This window comes from Naumovozyma castellii, chromosome 2 (genome assembly GCF_000237345.1).
Source record: "Naumovozyma castellii chromosome 2, complete genome".
Taxonomy (NCBI): Eukaryota; Fungi; Ascomycota; class Saccharomycetes; order Saccharomycetales; family Saccharomycetaceae; genus Naumovozyma; species Naumovozyma castellii.
Genome location: NC_016492.1, coordinates 859,779 through 880,016, shown reverse-complemented (window position 1 = coordinate 880,016; position 20,238 = coordinate 859,779). Strand labels below are relative to the sequence as shown.

General features: G+C 35.8%; 12 protein-coding genes and 1 non-coding gene across 13 annotated transcripts; 9 read left to right on the top strand and 4 right to left on the bottom strand.

Moving 5' to 3' along the window:
- Positions 1-54: 54 nt before the first annotated feature.
- On the bottom strand, positions 55-2,595 carry BCK2 (Bck2p; the record flags this gene model as incomplete). The annotated part of the gene is made up of 1 exon (XM_003674890.1): positions 55-2,595. The coding sequence occupies one exon, from the start codon at positions 2,593-2,595 to the stop codon at positions 55-57; it is 2,541 nt and encodes an 846-aa protein (XP_003674938.1).
- Positions 2,596-3,436: 841 nt separating this feature from the next.
- Positions 3,437-4,486, top strand: AIM45 (Aim45p; the record flags this gene model as incomplete). Its single annotated transcript, XM_003674889.1, has 1 exon — positions 3,437-4,486. One exon carries the CDS (start codon positions 3,437-3,439, stop codon positions 4,484-4,486), a length of 1,050 nt encoding a protein of 349 aa, XP_003674937.1.
- Positions 4,487-4,781: 295 nt separating this feature from the next.
- Positions 4,782-6,956, top strand: NCAS0B04800 (uncharacterized protein; the record flags this gene model as incomplete). Its single annotated transcript, XM_003674888.1, has 1 exon — positions 4,782-6,956. One exon carries the CDS (start codon positions 4,782-4,784, stop codon positions 6,954-6,956), a length of 2,175 nt encoding a protein of 724 aa, XP_003674936.1.
- Positions 6,957-7,553: 597 nt separating this feature from the next.
- On the top strand, positions 7,554-7,646 carry NCAS0Btrna8F. Its single transcript is given in 2 exon segments — positions 7,554-7,591; positions 7,610-7,646. It is a non-coding gene; the product is annotated as a tRNA-Phe (tRNA).
- Positions 7,647-7,964: 318 nt separating this feature from the next.
- DEG1 (pseudouridine synthase DEG1) lies at positions 7,965-9,299 on the top strand (the record flags this gene model as incomplete). Its single annotated transcript, XM_003674887.1, has 1 exon — positions 7,965-9,299. The coding sequence occupies one exon, from the start codon at positions 7,965-7,967 to the stop codon at positions 9,297-9,299; it is 1,335 nt and encodes a 444-aa protein (XP_003674935.1).
- A 105-nt stretch (positions 9,300-9,404) lies between these two features.
- SNF8 (ESCRT-II subunit protein SNF8) lies at positions 9,405-10,121 on the bottom strand (the record flags this gene model as incomplete). Its single annotated transcript, XM_003674886.1, has 1 exon — positions 9,405-10,121. One exon carries the CDS (start codon positions 10,119-10,121, stop codon positions 9,405-9,407), a length of 717 nt encoding a protein of 238 aa, XP_003674934.1.
- A 290-nt stretch (positions 10,122-10,411) lies between these two features.
- On the top strand, positions 10,412-11,620 carry HAT1 (histone acetyltransferase catalytic subunit HAT1; the record flags this gene model as incomplete). Its single annotated transcript, XM_003674885.1, has 1 exon — positions 10,412-11,620. The coding sequence occupies one exon, from the start codon at positions 10,412-10,414 to the stop codon at positions 11,618-11,620; it is 1,209 nt and encodes a 402-aa protein (XP_003674933.1).
- Positions 11,621-11,872: 252 nt separating this feature from the next.
- Positions 11,873-12,487, top strand: LOC1 (Loc1p; the record flags this gene model as incomplete). The annotated part of the gene is made up of 1 exon (XM_003674884.1): positions 11,873-12,487. The coding sequence occupies one exon, from the start codon at positions 11,873-11,875 to the stop codon at positions 12,485-12,487; it is 615 nt and encodes a 204-aa protein (XP_003674932.1).
- A 493-nt stretch (positions 12,488-12,980) lies between these two features.
- CIT3 (citrate (Si)-synthase CIT3) lies at positions 12,981-14,402 on the top strand (the record flags this gene model as incomplete). Its single annotated transcript, XM_003674883.1, has 1 exon — positions 12,981-14,402. The coding sequence occupies one exon, from the start codon at positions 12,981-12,983 to the stop codon at positions 14,400-14,402; it is 1,422 nt and encodes a 473-aa protein (XP_003674931.1).
- A 697-nt stretch (positions 14,403-15,099) lies between these two features.
- On the bottom strand, positions 15,100-16,686 carry NCAS0B04740 (putative Xaa-Pro dipeptidase; the record flags this gene model as incomplete). The annotated part of the gene is made up of 1 exon (XM_003674882.1): positions 15,100-16,686. One exon carries the CDS (start codon positions 16,684-16,686, stop codon positions 15,100-15,102), a length of 1,587 nt encoding a protein of 528 aa, XP_003674930.1.
- Positions 16,687-16,979: 293 nt separating this feature from the next.
- SAD1 (mRNA splicing protein SAD1) lies at positions 16,980-18,305 on the top strand (the record flags this gene model as incomplete). Its single annotated transcript, XM_003674881.1, has 1 exon — positions 16,980-18,305. The coding sequence occupies one exon, from the start codon at positions 16,980-16,982 to the stop codon at positions 18,303-18,305; it is 1,326 nt and encodes a 441-aa protein (XP_003674929.1).
- Positions 18,306-18,392: 87 nt separating this feature from the next.
- On the bottom strand, positions 18,393-19,313 carry RPN11 (proteasome regulatory particle lid subunit RPN11; the record flags this gene model as incomplete). The annotated part of the gene is made up of 1 exon (XM_003674880.1): positions 18,393-19,313. The coding sequence occupies one exon, from the start codon at positions 19,311-19,313 to the stop codon at positions 18,393-18,395; it is 921 nt and encodes a 306-aa protein (XP_003674928.1).
- Positions 19,314-19,667: 354 nt separating this feature from the next.
- Positions 19,668-20,120, top strand: YPI1 (type 1 protein phosphatase-activating protein YPI1; the record flags this gene model as incomplete). Its single annotated transcript, XM_003674879.1, has 1 exon — positions 19,668-20,120. One exon carries the CDS (start codon positions 19,668-19,670, stop codon positions 20,118-20,120), a length of 453 nt encoding a protein of 150 aa, XP_003674927.1.
- Between the last annotated feature and the right edge of the window lie 118 nt (positions 20,121-20,238).

The following is a 20,238-nucleotide window of genomic DNA, read 5'->3' as shown; positions in this document are numbered from 1 at the left end:
TTATAATTTCATTTGAAGAATTGTATTTTTTATTTTATATAGTCTATTTGAAGTTTAATGCTGGATATATGTATGTTTGTTGATATCGTTATCAACGTTAAAATGCCTTGTTGTTTTATCATTATTTGGGTCATTAATATTCCCACGAAATTCTGATGATCTCTCATTGAATGCTGTTCGTGTACTACTATTATTATTATTTGGTGCAATTCCTAGATCAAATCCTCCCTTACTACTAGCAAAGATATCTTGTGAAGATAACGTTCCTGCCGTTGGCACAGCGTTTGATATTATTGGCGATCTACCGCTTAGTGACGAATTGGCACCAGATGCATAACCATGAGTTATTGTATTACTATTACTAGTATTACTCACTATTCTTGATTGTTCATGGAAAAATGAATTTGGATTTTCAAAATCAAACTCCATGTACAATTGAGAAAGTGGGTCGAAGTTTGTTGATGGTTCTGATTTGGCAACCAATTCGTCCAGGTTTACTTGTGAGTTGACAGTATTTATACCCGCTGATCTAAGATCACCAAAATTCTGTAAGTCAATATCATCCAATCCTAATCCTGTATTTATTAGTTGATACTTCTCGTTGTTTTGCATTGAATTGTTGCGCATCGCTGTTGATGAATTCACTTCATTGGAGATATTAAAAGATGATGATCCATTATCTAGTTGATTTTGGTGATTTTCTAGTTTAGAATCAGTAGTGTTTCTTCTTGAAAAACTACTTTCCTGTGGGGTTGACAATGCGGAAAGTTCCATTAGCATGTCATTCTCTGCAGAGGTATCTCTTTCTAAAAATGATGAAAAATTACCTGTTTGACGAGATGTTATCTTTAATGATGGATTTGAATTAGTAATGTTATTTATCTGTGTCACCTCCCCACAACTAGGAGTTGAAATATTTGATGTTGAAGTAGGTATGGTAAAATTTGTAGTAAAATACGGTGGCGTGACCAAGAAAGAGGTTGGGGTAGTAGCTACTGTTGTAGTGGTATGAACACGATGTAGATCAGATATTGACTCTTGTTTCTTCCTATGTCCAAGGACCGTCGCTTTATCGGAACTTACACTGTTTGATTTTTGCATGTATTGAACGTCTAAATATGATTCTGGGCCTGTTAGTTCTGGGATCTCTAATACGTTTGTATAAAGCGAGTTTAATTCTCTTGATAATCTATAATTTGATGTACTTTTGGCAGATCTAGGTCTAGCTGGCGAAATCATTCTATTAGGTGAATACCTATTAGATAATGAGGATAATGATGCCACCGACATTGTTCGTTGGGCAAGCGTAGTGGAAGATGACGATCTATTTATTTTCAAGTTTGGTTGTGATTGGTTCGATGGGTGTTGTACGGATTGATAAATATTTTGAAGTTGAGCTTGATTTGCATTTGCATTTGCATTTGCATTTGCATTTGCGTTTGAATTGGAATTGGAATTTGAAGTATACCTGAGTGAGTTCATAGACCCTGCAGTATTAGCTCTTTTCCTTGTAAACATTTTACTAAATGCAATAGATGCATCATTCTCTTCCATTTTAGTAAATTTTTTAGTAGTAGCAGAAGTTGAATTAACTTTATGTAAAGTATTTCCTGATTGAGTGAGATTATAGTTCAGATTTGGTGTAGAATTTGATTCGGGTATAATATTATTATTGTCCATATAATAGCTTCCATCTAAATAATGATGATCAATTTCTAAGTCGTTCATTGGTTCGTCCTTCAGTAGTTTAGAATCATTTTTTGTCATTGTATTTCTGTAGTTTCTCGTGTTAAAAAGAGGAATATTCGCCACTTTAGAAGTAAATGATTTAGATCGTCCGTTACTACCTGTAGGATTCGATGGTGGTTTAGCCAATATCGAATTAGGTACTGATTTAGGAACAACTTCATTCGGTAATGATGAATTTGATTTATTATGTTTCAAAAATGATCCATATGATCTCTTTGTACAACCAATCTTTTCATCTGAATTTGTTATTTCATGATTATTTATAGAAGTATCATTTTTCAATAAATTCAAATCAGGAAGATTTGACATACCAGTATTTTGATCATTGTTATTCATCTGTATTTGTTTTGAATTATTTTGTGAAGATTTAAATATCTTTAACATTCTTTGTCTTGACGACTTTTTCTTTTCCTCTTTCTTATTTGAAGAAGAAGTTTTCCGTATAGATTGTTGTCCTTGATCTTGTATTGGATCCATGGCAGCAAGGGCAGGTTCTGTATCCTGTACTGTATAATTTACGAAAACCATGCCACCTTTCTTCTTTTGTGATTTCTTGGACCCATTTTTAGATTTTTTGGGTTCTTCTAATAATAACTTTTTAGGACTTGTCATCACGTTAATATTTGGTGATAAATTGGCAGATGGATTTGCAAATGACATGGAAGATTCCGTTTGTGGAGTGGACAACCCTATATTTGATCTTCTATAATAATGTGGAATTTTCCATTTATTTAAAGTTTCAGTTGGGGAACTTCTCGTTGTTGCATTCGTCGTCGTCCCAGCTGCGGTCGTCGTCGTCGTCGCCGATATGGGGACCTGTTGTGCTTCTTGATTCAGACTTGACATCTTGTAAAATCTGATACTCAAATATGTTAAATGAAGTAAAATCTAAAAATTGATAGTACTTTTTTATTTTAGTATATTTTCTCTTGATATTAACGATAGTGAAATGATATGTTTTTTTGAAAAAATAGGAGTAGTAAGTATTAGTCTCAATGGTTCATATATTGACGATATGATGCATTTAACGGTTCAGATAGAGTCGATACTGTTTTAGAACGAGAGATCAATGAGGTCCTGTATGAGGATAAAGGATATTTCAGAGCTTCTTTGAATGATCCAACAAATTTGATCCGAATTGAGGTTCTAATTGCGGTACGAAGAGGTTGTTGGAGTGATAAGAGTCAGTGGTGTAATGTTACCTTGCTGGGAGGGATCAGAGAGAAGTAGACTACAGATTGAACAAGCAACTTCAAGAGATCAGAGCGTACTGCCCACGTATACCTGGAATCCTGCCGACCAGTTAAGTGGGTTCGGTAAACTCCTGGGCGGTTAGCCGGGGAATGGTGGGAAAAGTGGTCCGCCTAGGCTAGTGGCGGATGAATTCCATGGGCAGCCCACGAGAGGAAGGAAGGAAGGAAGGGAAAGGAGGGCAGCAACGATCTGTTCGAGTCTGTGTGGAAAGACAGAGCTGTTACATTCTCTGTTTTTGCGCCCCGGGTAACCCGTCGGCGTTAAATTAGGGGTTGGGGACTTCGTTAGGGCTCGGTAGGGCTTGGGTAGGGCTTCTCTTCCAGGAAACCAGAGTCACCGGTATAACCCCCAGCAGATAAGAGTAACTCTCCCAGTTGAGGTATTAGTTAGTGTAATACAGAAGCTATATCTAGTAGTACTCTATAGTAGAAGCATGCTATTCTGTCGTTCCTACGTGGCCAGGGTGCCCAGGATCTTTCGTGCCAGGTTTGTTTCAACTTTGACATTCATTGAAACTACAGCAGACGGTAAAATATCACCATCCACTTTTAATAATCTTGCAGCTGCGAAAAGGATTTCTAATTCTAACACTGCATTGATTTTGGGTTCGAATGCCTCGAAAGTGGCTGAACAATTCAATAATTTGGGGTCCTCGCTTGGTTTAGAGAAAATACTAATCTTAGAAAATGCAAAATTGGATCATTCTCTTCCTGAATATGTGGCTCCAATCCTTAAGAACGTCTTAGAGACAGGGAAGTTTACACATTTCATTATGCAGAATTCTAATGTAGGGAAAAATATCTTACCTCGTCTGGGTGCCTTGATGAATTGCCAACCAATTTCGGATGTGGTAGACATACAGGACCCGAAAACATTTAAGAGACCAATGTATGCGGGGAATATCTTAGCCACAGTGGTCTCTGAGCAAAAAATTAATTTGTTATCCGTCAGATCCTCATCCTTTAAATCCATTGATGTCAATAATGATGGGACTCCTAGTGAAAAAATTACCATTGAAACTATCCCATACAATGATGGTGATTCCAAGGCTGTCACTATTGAGTGGGAATTTGCAGATCTAATGGATAATACAGGCCGTCCGGATTTGGTCTCGGCGAAGAATGTCATTTCCGGAGGGATTGCCTTGAAAGATAAAACGACATTTGATGAATTACTTGAACCCTTAGCTGATGCTCTTAATGCAGGTATTGGAGGAACAAGGGCAGCTGTTGATAGTGGATTATGTGATAATTCTTTACAAATTGGTCAAACTGGTAAAATCATTGCACCAGATCTTTACATCGCCATTGGAATTTCCGGTGCCATTCAACATTTGGCAGGTATGAAAAATGCTAAGACAGTGGTTGCAATTAATAAAGACGCTGATGCCCCTATATTTAAAGCATCAGATTATGGATTGAAGGGTGATTTATTTGAGATTGTGCCACAATTAACCGCTAAATTGAGAGAAATGAAAAAATAAATGACTTGTTTATAGAAGATTAATTAATATTCCAATAAAGTAAAATGTGTATATATCCTTTTTAATCGAACTAAAAGAATATTTATTGTATATAAGCTTATAGTTCTAGTTCCCTTCTTATCTGATAAATCGTCTCGCCTTAATTTATTTGCCATTCAGTATTTCAGCGCGGAAGTTGGTTTACGTACGAACTTTATTTCTGTCGATGCCTTAAGATGGTACATACAAGTTATGTTGCATTTACTAGAGCATTATTGACTACGCAAAGAAATAAATTTTGTATCCTCTAGCAGTAATGACAATACAAAATTCGGAATCAAGACTACTTCCAGGTAATTTCTCAAACAGATATTCAGCCACGACCCCTGAAATGCATAACACTACTGAATCTCATCTATTTCATCGACAATCAGATTCGAGCAAAAGTTTAACCAGCCCTTCAGAATTGCAGGATGTCAACTCATCTCCAATGCGGAGTTTCCTAACTTCTGAACAACTCGTAAAAATGAGTTTTTATGATCGCTTGAAATATTATTTACCATGCTTTTCATGGTTGCCTGACTATACATTGAAAAAATTTGGTGGAGATATGATTGCTGGTATAACATTAGCATCATTTCAGATCCCCTTAGCACTTTCCTACGCAACATCATTGGCTCATGTTGAACCATTGTGTGGACTATATTCACTGGCTATAACACCATTTGTCTACTGTGTTTTCGGCTCTGTACCGCAAATGATCGTTGGACCAGAAAGTGCCATATCGTTGGTTGTGGGTCAGGCTGTAGAGAAGTTAGTTACACATAATGAAAAAGTGGGAACAATAAATATATCCGTTGTTGTAACTTTTTTAAGTGGAGCAATTTTACTTATATTTGGAATCACAAGACTAGGATTTCTGGGCAATATCCTCAGTAGAGCGTTACTAAGAGGGTTTATCAGTTCAGTTGGGCTTGTGATGGTTATTAATTCACTCATAACTGAATTGAAATTGACGAAGTTACTGGCAACGGTACCAGAACATTATCATACTCCATTCGAAAAGGTGCAATTTTTGTTTAAATATGGGCCAGAAAATCTCCATAAACCAACGGCGATCCTTAGTTTATGTTCGTTTATCATATTAATGACATTGAGATTTTTAAAGAAGAAACTTATGAAAAGATACAAGTCAGTAATTTTTTTTCCAGAAATCCTCCTCATCGTTATTAGCAGTCTTATAATCTCAGTTAATTTTAACTTGAAAAAGGATTTTGACATTAGCATGCTTGGAGATTTTAGCACATCCGGATTTGATAAATTAAATAATCCTCTGGGTAAAGATAATAGGAGCCTTTGCCACGAATTGCTCAGTGTCGGGTTGATGTGTGCAATTTTAGGTTTTTTTGAATCAACAACAGCATCAAAATCATTGGGGACAATATACGATCTAACAATTTCTTCCAATAGGGAGCTTGTCGCATTGGGTAGTATGAATTTAGTCGGATCATTATTCGGCGCTTTACCATCATTCGGAGGATACGGAAGATCAAAAATCAATGCTTTGTCTGGAGCTCAAACAGTCATGTCAGGTGCTTGTATGGGGTTGATTACATTATTTACCATTAAATTTTTGTTACCTGTAATCCATTACACGCCGTTGTGTATCCTTTCGGTGATAACAACTGTTGTAGGTCTCAGTTTGCTTGAAGAAGCCCCATCAGATATTAGATTTCATATTCGTTGTCATGGCTACAATGAACTCATAATTTTTACTCTTATCTTCGTGACGACAATCATCCATTCCGTAGAAGCAGGTATTAGTGTCGGTTGTATCTACTCCATTGGTAGTATTATTAAACATTCAGCTCAATCAAGAATTCAAATTCTGACTAGAGTTATAGGCACAAATCAATTTGTGCCTGTAGATGGCTATTATCCAGGTCTAAAGACCATCGATCTAAGAGAATCATCTGCGTTAGAAGAGCTTGACGATTCCACATTAATAGTGAAAATTCCTGAACCACTGACATTTACGAACACAGAAGATTTGAAGGAACGCTTGAATAGATTAGAAAGGTTTCGCTCAGTACGAATCCACCCAGGAAGACGTCCCTTACACAATCGGGAGAATATAAAATATGTTATTTTTGAGTTGGGTGGAATGACTTCGATGGATTCATCAGCAGCACAGATACTAAAAGAAATAATAAAAACTTATAAAAAGCGATCTGTTAATGTATATTTTTGCAAAGTATCCAGTAATTTACAGATTAGAACAAGGTTGCATGATGCTGGAATAGATAGTATGATTGTAAGACCGTCATATTCAGTCGAATCTATCGATATCAATACTCCATCATTCCCCTTGCCATATTTTGGGAATGTTAGTGATGCTTTGTCATCTATTCAACTAGCTAATCCTCATGGTTTGCATATGATGGAAAGAAGCAGTTCCAGTAGTTTTGTAACGGCAACTTTATTTCCTTGAACTCAGCTCCAGAACAGGGCCTTGGAAAGGACAATCCCGTATGTCTTTTCTCTCACCTCTGCCATCTTAGAATATATAGGTATTAACATATGGATATTGAAAACAAAAGAAAATTAGAGTCGTTTAGAATATTCGCTGCTGAAATAAAAAATTGAATCCAATTCCACATATTCATGATAAAATAACATCAACTGGAGTTATAAAATGAAGATTTCCAACAAATGGATAACAACACCTATGTTTCTAATAAATTTATTTGCAACAGTGGCCTTCAAAATAATAATTTGGTTCAATTACTAATGGTGTTCTAGGGTTTTCTTCATTAAAATGCACAATTAAAAATAATTCTATAGATGAGAAACGTAGTTATTAACACTAGATCGCCACAAAGATAATACTGAGTATTTAATTTGTCGAAAAAAAACATCCAAGTATAATTATTTCTTTCCTCTATTTTACACTGCTATGGGTCATTCTTTCAGGATTTCAGTGGATAACTTCTGGGAATAGGCGATGAGATATATTTAGTTTTTGAAGAACTTTTATTTTTCATAATTTAATTTTTAAGATAATCAAAAAACACAAACTTTAAAAGTTGCGGATTTAGCTCAGTTGGGAGAGCGCCAGACTGAAGTAAAACTTTAGTCCATTGTAATCTGGAGGTCCTGTGTTCGATCCACAGAATTCGCATTTAATTTTTTAAATAGTTGCTTCAATTAACCTTCAATTGAAGAAAATTTAACGTTAACACTCAAGACATTAGATTGTTTCACTCTGTTTCCTAATCGTTTTTAATTTAATATACCCGGTTTGTTCTTTCTTACCCAGTTTTGGATTTTCATATGCACGCTAAATTTAAATTTCAAATCAAATTTGCCGATGAGCAAAACAAGAAAAAAAATTATTGAAAATCTCATCGAAGAAGGTTGAAGGCACTCTAATATACAAGAAAAGAGTTGAGCGTTTATTTAATAGTTATTGGGCACAACTATCCATCTATACTCGGTGATGAACTTCATCTTCAGTATCTTTAAATCTGGCAACAAGTCTACGGCTAGCAGCTCTAATCTAGAAAGAGGTAAGTACGCACAATGGACGAAAGAACAACTAATTAAAAGAATTTCAGAACTGGAAAGCTCGTCAGCAGCTGACTCAACTCCTCCCAAAAGACGTAAGGTTGTATCAGAAACTCAAGTTTATCAAGGTCAACCTCCAAAAAAAGCAAAACGTGTGAGACAGTTCGATTTTTCTCAGCATAGTACTAGATTTGTCGCTTTGAGATTTGCGTACCTTGGTTGGAATTATAATGGTCTGGCTATTCAGAATGAACCAACTCCCTTACCCACAATTGAGGGGAAAATATTAGAGGCATTGCATATCTCTAGGCTAGTTCCTTCAATGAATCCTCGCGAGTATCAATTCAGTAGATGTGGTAGAACCGATAAAGGTGTCAGTGCCATGAATCAAGTCATTTCCTTGAGAGTTAGATCAAACTTGACACCAGAAGAACAATTGGATCCTGCCAATGACAGAAGAGAAATCAAATATGTTCATATCCTAAATCAATTACTTCCTGATGATATTAGAGTTTCCGCAGTCTGCTTAAGACCTCCTGAAGGTTTCGACGCTAGGTTTAGCTGTGAATCTCGTCATTACAAGTATTTATTTAGTAATGATGGATTAGATATTTCCAGAATGCAGGAAGGAGCCACTTTGTTCTTGGGAGAACATGATTTTAGAAACTTTTGTAAGCTGGATGGTTCAAAGCAAATTACAAATTACAAAAGGTCAGTCATTAGTGCAAAAATCCTTCATATTAGGGATGACCTCTATTGTCTTGATTTGGTGGGTTCGGCATTCTTGTGGCATCAAGTCCGTTGTATGATGGCTCACTTATTTTTGATAGGGCAAGGTTTGGAAGAACCATCTTTAATAAATGATATGTTTGATATCGTTAAAACTCCACAGAAACCAATTTATGACATGGCAAGTGATATACCACTTCTTCTTTATGATTGCAAATTCCCTGAAATGGAATGGTTAGAATCAAATTTGGACGATTATAGTTCTATCAAATATGGTAAGGCCGTAAGTGCATTAGCGTTGAATTACCAATTGAGAGCAGCTGTTGTCGATATTTTCAAAACAGTTTTGCCTACCTCAGAGGCTAACTTATTCTCGAAAACTAGAATCAATGTCGGTGATGGTAAGGGAAGAGTAGTCACTAATTATCAGAAAATGATGGATAGAGATGTCATGGCTCCAGTTGAAGTAGTGAATAAGAAATATAGCGAGAAGAAAAAGCAAAGAAAGAAGAAAAAGGCTCTAGAACAGTCCGTGTAATATAATAAATTGAGATATATATATGGTTTTTGTAAAGTATGTACATATTCTATCTGAACTATCAATATTGACGTCGCGTTAAAGTACGTTGTATGTATATGTTAATCATTCATTGTTCTCAAGTCCTGTTGTTATCCATGAAGGATCCCAGTAATGTATTTCTGGACCTGCCTGATTATCTACCCAGAGCAGACCGTTAGCTACCATTTCATCTAAAACAGCTCGGCTCCTCACATTTCTCCATTCTAGATTTGCTTTTAAAAGGGATACACTAGCGTAACCTAATATAGAACATATCTCTAAAATTTGAGTCTGATCACTCGTCAACTCATTTGGAACACTTCTTAGAAACTTTTTCCCTCTTATTCGGAAGATTTCAAAGCCACCGTCTAAAGCGGATAGCATGTCAATGGCCTTTTCTAAATCTGCTGTTTCAATCGCCATATCTTTAAAATAACCTTTTGCTAATTCATCAAATGATATAACACCTCCATTGATATCTTTAGTTTGTCTGCATACTTCTATTACCTTGACACATAGTTCATAGTAGAAATCGTTAACGTTAAACAAATGCTTATCCTTATTGAATAATGAAAGGGGATCGATCCCGATTGACGAACACATATGCATGAACTTTTCTCTAAATTCGGGGTTCTCCTTCAGCTCATCATTATGTTTATCAGCAAATACAGTGAGTCTTTCTTGGAATATTTTGAGTTGCTCTTGGAGTTCAAGAGACTGTCGTTTTAATAGGTCTGTACCGATACCTTCGTATTTCTCCTTCTCTAATGTGTCAAATGCGGCAACACCGAATTGTTTCATCGTATGGTCCTTGTGTTATTGAATATCAGATGGTAAGGAATGGTTTTTCCTTTGACCTCTTGAAGAAATATTACTCTCTATAGATCAATCTATTCTATTCGATCCACGATTGCTCTTCTTACTGAGTGCTTCCCCTATTGTTACCCTCCTTATTACAAAAGAATTCAAAAGATTGACGCGTTTCTGAGAAACGCGTGAAATACTACTAACAACATATTTTTCAAAGAAGTTAACTATGGCAAGCACAGATGGCTTTCTCAAACAGAGGCGAGCAAGCAAGGTAGAGCAAAATGGATCTAAGTAACTTTAAACCTGAAGTATGGACTACTTCGTCAAACAGTGCATTGAAAGTATCGCTGGTTGGTAAGGATGGTGCAGTTCAATTCACACCTACTTTCACATATCCCATATTTGGTGAATCTGAACAAATTTTTGGATATAAAGATTTAACTATCCATTTAGCATTTGATTCTGTGACTTTTAAACCTTTTGTAAATGTCAAGTATTCATCGAAGTTAGATACAGATGAAACTGAGGATGTTGAAAAGAAGTTATTGGATGTTTTACCAAAGGATGATGATGTTATTGTGAAGGATGAAGTCAAATGGGTTGATTCCTTTGAAGCGGAGCAATCTGGAGGATATAGTCTTCCGCCTGACAAATACGAAATAGAAGAATACGAAATTGATGGTGAAAATTATGCTGTATTTAAAACAAACTTAACAAAAAGCAAAGATCTCAAGAAACTTCATCGTCGTGTCCAGATCTTCTCACTTCTATTTATTGAAGCTGCTTCCTATATTGATGAAGACGATTCAAATTGGGATGTATTTTGGCTATTTAATAAAACTACAAAGCAATGCATTGGTTATGTCACAGCATATATGTATTGGAACTATGCCAATGCTAGTCAATTTGATAGAGACAACTATACAAAACATTTCCGAGGTAAAATTTCACAATTCTTAATTTTCCCCCCATATCAAGGTAAAGGTCATGGTTCAAAACTATACCAAGCAATTTTTAGTCATTGGTTGAACGCTACAAATGTGATAGAATTGACTGTAGAAGATCCTAATGAAAGCTTCGATGACTTGAGAGACCGTAACGACCTCGAGTTTTTAAAGAAGCAAGGCTTCTTTGCTGAGTTTTCTGATGATTCTAACGACTTCGTTGAGGACAATTGGCTTGTAGAAAAACAACTGAAGTACAAACTTGAAAAGAGACAATTTAGTAGATTGGTTGAAATGATATTATTTTCTAAAGGTTTCACTGGACTCTTTAGGCGTCAAGTTAAAAAGAGAATATTCTTAAAAAATTATGATGCCCTCTGTGATCTTGAAGAGGCAGAGAGGAAAAGTGCTCTCCAAAATTCGTATTTATTGATTAAAGATGATTACAAAAGGATCTTATCCAGCTGTTCGTTCAACAAGCGCAAGTTGGATGACGATGAAGATCCTACTAATTCAGATAATAAGAAGGTCAAGTTTACAGAATAATGAGCAACTATATACTTTAATACTTTACTTGCTTTATATTTTTTTGTGTTTGAATGGCGGGAGTTATTCTTTAGTAGGATTGTTTAGACGGTCCTTTGACGGGTAAGCTCATCGCGTTTTTTGTCAAAGTAATTTTGAAGAAAATTTTCTTGTTAACAAACAACCTAAATGAAAGAGAAGTTACTGCACCTAATCAAAGGATCAATTCTGGAATTATCATTCTCTTTGCACTAGGGTACAAAGTTCTAAGAAATGGCTATCAAAAAATCATCAAAGAGTAAGGGAAATGTCAGAAGAGAGGTAGCACCTGAGGTATTCCAAGATTCTCAAGCAAGAAATCAGCTTGCCAATGCACCAGTGGAGGCTGAGAAATCACGTCTTAGAAGAGGAACGAAATTACAGGTCAGTAAAGAACAAGCAAAGGCTAGGTTATATGGTGCCAAGAAAAATCCATCTAAGAAAATTAATGAGAAGGATTTGGATATTCCAACCTTAAACAGGGCTATTATACCTGGTGTAAAAATAAAGAGAGGGAAGAAAGGGAAGAAATTCATTGCAGATAATGATTCACTTACTCTAAATAGGTTGATCAAAACTATTGGAGATAAATATGATGACTTGACAGAAAGTAAATTGGAAAAGGCTAGAAGATTGGAAGAAATCCGTGAGTTGAAAAGGAAAGAAATGGAGAGAAAAGAGGATGATAAAAAAGATAAACTAGAAGAAAAGAAAGATGAGCTTAAGAAGAGCGCTTCTGCAGCCAGAAGTTTACGTAGGAAGAATAAGAGGGACATTGCAAGAGTATCCAGAGAAGAATTAGCAACAGATTCCGAAAAGAAGAAGAAGAAAAAGGTTTCATTTGCTTAAAGATGTTAGCATGTAGGGATATGAAATTGAAGGCTTCGTTTTTTCAATTGTATATTAGACTTATTTATCCCCGCCATTTATTTAAATTTCCGGCCAAGCATTATTGTCTATTTTCTTTTATTTCTTTTGAATCCAGATAGGGACTTTAGATAACGAACCCCTCAACTATCGGTTAATAATAATTGCTCGATAATTGGAAGCTGTCTCATTTTTCAAATTCCAGTTTTTTCTTTTCTGTCTTCGCTCTCTACATTAATCATTTCTCCGAATTGTCGAAATAATGGTTGTGCCGTTAAGCCGTAAATTACAATATGGAAACATGTTATTTTAGATGGGGTAAAGATATGAACTGTTGAATAACTCCCTAAATTCCCTATGGTAGAACCATGCTATTTCATAAATATATGTAGATATACAAATCAATCTTCTTTCTCTTAATTAATCTTGCCAAAATAAGCTGTCAATTCCAAGAAAAAGCATTATCACCAAACAAATGTTACGATTCTCTAGACAACTACACAATTCAACCAGGCTCTGCTCCCAAGCAACTGGGTTAAAAGAATCTTTGAAGGCTATCATTCCAAAAAGAAAGGAGGAGTTTCTAAAATTGAAAAAGGAATGCATGGGTACGAAGGTGGACGATATTACAATTGGCTCCATTCTTTCCGGCATGAGAGGTAACCGTTCAATGTTTTGGGAGGGTTCTATGGTAGATGCACAAAGGGGGATAACATTCCATGGTAAGACCATTGAACAATGCCAGCGAGAACTGCCTGGTGATGAATCCGGTAATTTCTATCCTGAATCAATGTTGTGGTTATTAATGACCGGAGAAGTTCCAACAAAGCAACAAACTAAGCAACTTATGGAAGAATTGGCTGTAAGAGGTTCTGAAGCTAACTTTCCTATCGCTACTTCAAGAGTTATTGATTCATTACCAAATGATATGCATCCAATGACTCAATTAGCAATTGGGCTAGCATCCATGAACAAAGTCTCAAGGTTTGCCAGCAATTATGAAAAGGGACTCTTGAACAAAAATAATTATTGGGAAGACACCTTTGAAGATACGTTAAATTTAATATCATTTCTCCCAATTTTAACTGGGAAAATCTACTCCAAAATCACTAACGATGGTAAACCACTAGGTAAATTTAGTCCCACCGAGGATTGGAGTTCAAATATCTGTTCTCTCATGGGGATGTCCAATAGTACTTATTCGGTAAATAAGAATAATTTTAATGCAAGTGAATCCAAGGATTTCCTTTCGCTGATGAGGTTGTACACCGGAATTCATGCTGATCACGAAGGTGGAAACGTTTCCGCTCACACTACTCATCTAGTTGGTAGCGCTCTCAGTGATCCTTATCTGAGTTACTCTTCTGGTATTATGGGCTTGGCAGGACCCTTACATGGGTTAGCTGCTCAAGAGGTAGTTCGCTTCTTAGTGGAAATGAACGGTCAAATATCTTCTCCTAATCAGCCTGATGAAATAGAAAGGTATCTATGGGATCTTTTGAACTCCAAGAGAGTTATTCCTGGGTATGGACATGCCACTTTGAGAAAGCCAGACCCAAGATTCACAGCGATGCTCAAGTTTACCAAAGATAGGAAAAGTGAATTTGAAAATGACAAGAATGTTGTTTTAATGCAAAATTTATCATCCATTGCGCCTAAAGTTTTGAAAGCTCATGGGAAATGTCAAAATCCTTATCCAAACGTCGATTCAGCCTCTGGTATCCTCTTCCACCATTATGGCTTAAAAGAGAGTTTATTTTTCACGGTAATTTTCGGCTGTTCAAGATCTATGGGACCTCTCACTCAGTTGGTCTGGGATCGCATTTATGGTTTACCTATTGAAAGGCCAAAGAGTGTCAATATGGAAACTTTAAAACTGTTATCAAATTCTCAGTAACAACTTCCTTTCAAACAATTAAAACTTTATATTTCATCATTAATCTAGATTTTTAGCTATAAACTGCTTTTAAGTATAAAATAAAACAAGAGATACTTACTAAATTTGATCCAATATTTTTTTTTAAATTTCAGAGAATTTATTTGGAGAGCTACTTAGTAAGAAAAGGAAATGAACGTCTATAACCAAGCTCTATTAATGATATTAGTCAATGCAGACCCTTATTTTAACTTTAAATAAGTTGGTATTTCGGAAAACATTTAAAATAATTAATGTACCCGAAACCTTAATTCCATTTTTTTATTTTTAAAATAATATCCGTTTTTAATTAAAACAATTATTACCCGGAATAAAGTAAAAAAAAATAACAAAATAATTGTTTTGGTACCCTGCACAACAAATAGGGTTTATGTATAGTGTTTAATAAAGTGTTACTCTCGATCTATCTTAGTTACTTATTTTGTATGTTTTATGTAAACTATGATTTAAGAAAGGCAATTTTTTATTACACCCTAGTCTAATTGGAATGATGAACTAAGATGCTATTTCATTTTCTATTCATAGCTTGCCCCAACAGGTTACGAGCGTTAATTGAAGATGGGTTTTTTGCTATTTTAAATTAGATGAAAACATCCGTATTATCCAACGTGTAAATCAAGCATTGGTAGTTCCGATTGAAATAACCTCTAAAAGAAAATTATACAATAACATGGAATTGAGAACGGTTCTTTGTTAATCCGTCAGCGATAATTTTTTCAATTTCATCTGGATCAGAGGTAATCCCAGTCAAATTGTAGAACCCTGTCTTTGTAACGAGGATGTCATCTTCAATACGGACACCTCCAATATACATATAACGGTTTAGAACATCTTGATCCACCACTTCTAATCTCTCTGGGTACTTTGATAGTAATTCCTTAATCAAAAACTCATTAAAATAACAACCTGGCTCATCAGTTACAACCATGTTTTCCTCCAGTGGACGACGGATACGCAAATATTGTAAGTAAGGATCAGGATCATTATAATCAGCACGACCTGAAACGTCATGGACATCTAAACCCATAAGATGACCTAAACCATGGGGGTAAAACACACAGGACACTTTTCTTTTGAAAATTTCTTCTTCTGAGAAAGTTTTCTTAAAAATACCCAACTCTAGGAAATGCTTGATCAAAATCTTGTGAGATAACAAATGTAGATCTTCCCAATTGACTCCAGGCCTAATCTTTTCCATAGTTTGCTTCTGCATATCAAGAACGGTCTCATAAATTTCACGATGCTCTTTAGTAAATTTACCAGAAGTTGGGAAACATCTGGTTACATCAGTAGTGTAATTTCTCCATTCAGCACCGGCGTCAATTAAAAATGAAGCCTTACCATGAATACTTTCAGAATTTTTCACGTAATGTAATGTCCCACAAGCAGGACCTGAACAGCAAATAGGGTCATAACCTAAGGAACGAGCACCTTGGCGGCGGGCATGGTAAGAAAACTCTGCTTCGACTTGGAATTCTGTCAGCTCAATGGGTAGAGCAGACATAACAGCCAAATGCGCATTGTCCGTAATCTTGGAGGCATGCTTTAGGATTTCGATTTCATACCAGTCCTTAGTAACTCTTGCCTCATCCAAAGCATTGAAGAAGTCAACGTCACCAGCAATTAGATGATTCTTTACTTGATGATCATGGACATTATCAAGGTCAGTGGTAAAGATAGTAAAGTCTTTCAATTCATTAGCGATTATAGTTCTGATCTTATCACTGTATAGGACTTCATCAACGTCAAAATTTTGTAAGCATTCGTCAGTGCTCATTGGCAAACCACTCCACATAACGTCTTCTGAATCTACAGGAGGCAAAAACAATGTAAGTTTATTTGTTTTGAAATTGAACAAAATTGATGATCCGGGAATATCGACACCTGATAAATAAAAAAAGTATCTATTTTGTCTAAATTCTTTATTGGTATCACAATACTTAATTGGTTCCACTTCTTCACCAGTAATGAAAATGGCACATTCCTTGTCTTTCAAGTCTTGCGAGTTAGCGGACAACAATAATTGCTTCACCTTTTCATTGTGTGCCTTGGCAGGATACTTCTTCCCTTTAATTGAAGCCGGGATGAACTCTGAATCGGCTAGATCTTGGACAGGATTTGTCTTCTCTAACATTATGGATTTAGGGATATCGATGAGATGAAATGTTCTTCTTCTGTACCTCTTAAGGATTGTGTAAAAGAGGAGTACTGTTGAAACAATGATTGCAGAGCTAGTTAAACCCATTTATTGAATAAGTGATTTGTAAGCTAGGAGAGAATGAAATCTTTGGTGAATTGGAAAATGTCTGAGCTTAAATACTAACATTTTTGGTGCGAGAACGAAAGTGACAAACTCCTAAATGCGGCAAAAAAATGTGTCAAACTTCCCCCGGGTAATATTTCTAAAAACTTCAACCTTTCCTGGATCTGGTTTCTCTGCTGTGTTTTAACTACCATGCTCAATAGTTGGACACCGCTGAGCAAGACAACCAACTGATCTGTTCCTTAAGCTTCATCATTTGCCACTAGAAAGAAGCAATGTTACCGTTACATAAACGTAAACATGATAAAAATATTGAACGAATCGACTACGAAACCACAACGGTAAAGAGGGTGAAACGAGATCGCTCAATATCTGCTGATTCTGACATAGGACGTTTTCACTCATTAGTCTCAACAATTAATCTAAAAAAATTAAATTTTGATTTCAAAAAGGTTTGTAGTGTAACATTATCGCCAACTCATGTATACTGTTGTTTAGTTTGCGGGAAATACTTTCAAGGTCGTAATGAGAGAAGTCCTGCGTTTGTACATTCAATTGACAGTAAACATCATATCTTCATTAATATGAATTCGTTAGAGTACTTTGAGCTTCCAGAAAACATACAGATTGAAGCAGTTGATGACAAAATACTTAAGGTAATACGATATGCAATTTGTCCCACGTATTCTAACGATGCTATAAAGGAGTTCCCATTAGAATGTATCGATACATACGGAAAAGTTTATGCTAATGGTTTTATTGGAGTAACAGATTCTTCCAATAACCATAGTGCATTTATTAATGTGGTATTGATGTTAATTGGTCATATTAATCCCATCAGAAATTTTTTTCTACTGACTGATCTCCAGGGTGAGAATTTGTTATTACAGAAACTTTCTATATTAATGAGAAAAATATGGTCTCCTCATTTAATTCGAAATTATATTTGCACTGACGAATTTCTGGACTTTTTGGTTATCAACAAACAATTGCAGAAATTACCTAAGGACCCTAAAATCTTCTTATTATGGTTAATCAATAACCTGGCAATTAAATCAAAAATACTGAAGCAACAACTGATGTTGCATTGTCAAGGAAAAATTGTGATCAAGATGAATAATAAAAAAACTATACCTTTCTGGAATTTGACTTTGGACCTTCCTGTATTTCGATCCGATTTTAATGCTGTACCACAAGTCAAGATTGGGGATCTGCTAAAAAAGTATGATGATGAAGACAGTGAAAAATATACATTGAAACAGCTACCACACTTTCTAATATTGCACTTTAATCGCTTCGATGCTAAGTCAGAATTTCCCATCAAAAATAGAAACCAAACGCTAGTCGAATTCAATGAATTACTGACTATTAGAAACACTAACTACAAGTTAATAAGTAACATTATTCATTCGGTCAAAAGAGCTTCGGATGTGTCATCGGAACCCAACAAGAAAGATGACATAAGCCTGTGGAAAATCCAAGTGTATAACAACAATATCAACAAGTGGTTTGAAGTTGATGGTTCCACGATCAAGGAGAAGAATCCGGAATTCTTATTCATTAATGAAACATATCTCCAGATATGGGAGAAATCTTCATGATTCTCAGGTTAAATATACGTCACTATGTACTCTACAGAAATGTAAATATGATACGTACCTGTTTTTTATTACCGCTATCCGAAGAGGCTAAACTATGGCTACGGAATCAACGCCAGCAGTTAGTACTGAGACAATGTTATCTTCTAAGGTTGTATCAGCAGTGCTTGATAAATGCTTTTTGGGGTCTTGTTTCCCAACATATCTCGTTTCCAATTGCTCCTCAGTTAATTCCTTTTCTTCTTCAATTCTTTTAGAGTAAAGCCCCGCAATCTTAACCATTTGTTGTGTAGCCTCAAGATTTTTATGTTCTTTTTGTTCATAATCATGCATTTTCAGACCAGATTGCCATTGTTCCTTATGTAAGTTCATTAGCATTTTTGTCTCGGCTGGGGTCTTGTGGTAATCTATATTCAAAGAATAGTAATGTCTATTCAAACCGTGGATTAAAGCTTGGATGTTTGCCTTATTCATTAGACCAAGATTTGATGTAGTTTGTCTTGGTTCCTGATTATTTATCAAGGCACCTGTATCTATTAATCTAAAGGCATCAATAACGACTTTACCTTTAACTGATTGGATGGGATCTACCACTACGGCAACTGCTCTACTATTTAATTGTTCAAAAGATTTTTGGGTGTTAACATCGACTGAGGATAACCAACAACCGAAACCTGGATGAGAATGATACCATCCAACTACCATTTGGTCCCTACCTGTTTGCTTCAACATATCCATCATTTTTGCTTGGAACACATCATCGACGGCTTCGACAGACACACCAGTTCCCGATTGGGGCATGGCAAACACATCTACCACATTTACTGTATAATCATCCACAAACTCACCCAACATGAGGCCCATAACTTCCATAGGTACACCAGCTCTACCATGCTTTAGCATCTTTAATAGAGCAATTGACGATATGTATACTGTCTCTTTGGTATCGTCACGGTCGGCATCAACAGCGCTCACCTTACCATTCATCATCAATCTTTGCAATCTTTCCATTCTGAAATGTTGTTATCTTGTGTTTATCTTTCCGGGTTCCAATTGGAATACTAATTCCTATAGATGTATAGGTCAATAGACTGTTTAAGCTAGCCAACCTAATGTGTTCTTTAAGCAGTTGGATTTTTTGCCACCCTTCTCTGAAATTTCAGGGATCATTTTCAACGTAGCCCGGGAAGCAGATTTACTCTTAAGGATAGTTGATTTAAATAGAATGAGAGACACTCTTCTCTTTTATTTAAACACGTCAAGCAAAATAAGCATTCAATAAGTTAGCCTTTGATATTAAACAAAAAGGATTTATTTCGAGACTTTAACCTATTAATCCTATAAAGTTTTCAAGAACCTTCAAATATGAGTAGATCTGAACAAGAACAACATGTACTGGGCTCTCAGACAGTTAGTGTTGAGGAATTACCGTCTGTTCTGCAGCTTCGGGCAAACGAAACTGAAATACAACATGAGAGACAACCTACACCGGCAAGGTCAAGGGTAAGGTGGGAACAAGGTACAGTAGACAATGAAAATCTCAATAGAAAGAAGACCAAAATCTGCTGTATCTTCCATCCGCAGGAAGAACTAGATGAAAACGAACAACACAGCGATCATGAACCATCCTCTTCTTCATCTTCGTCGTCATCATCATCAGATTCTGATAATGACAAGGATTTGGGCTTCGAGGAAAGAAGGAGGAGAAGAATCGAAAGACGTCATCGTAAATTACAAAAGAAAAGGTCATCTAGCCCTAATGCATATGAGGTGCAGCCTGACTATTCAAACCATAGAAGAAATACCCAGGGTAATTAAGTTTTAGTAACTCCCAGAATTTGGAACCAAACTTCTAGTCTAACCGAATTAAAATTCTCTTCTAAGTGTTTAGATTATATAATAACTTAGTTATATTGAATAAAATAATATCAGTAAC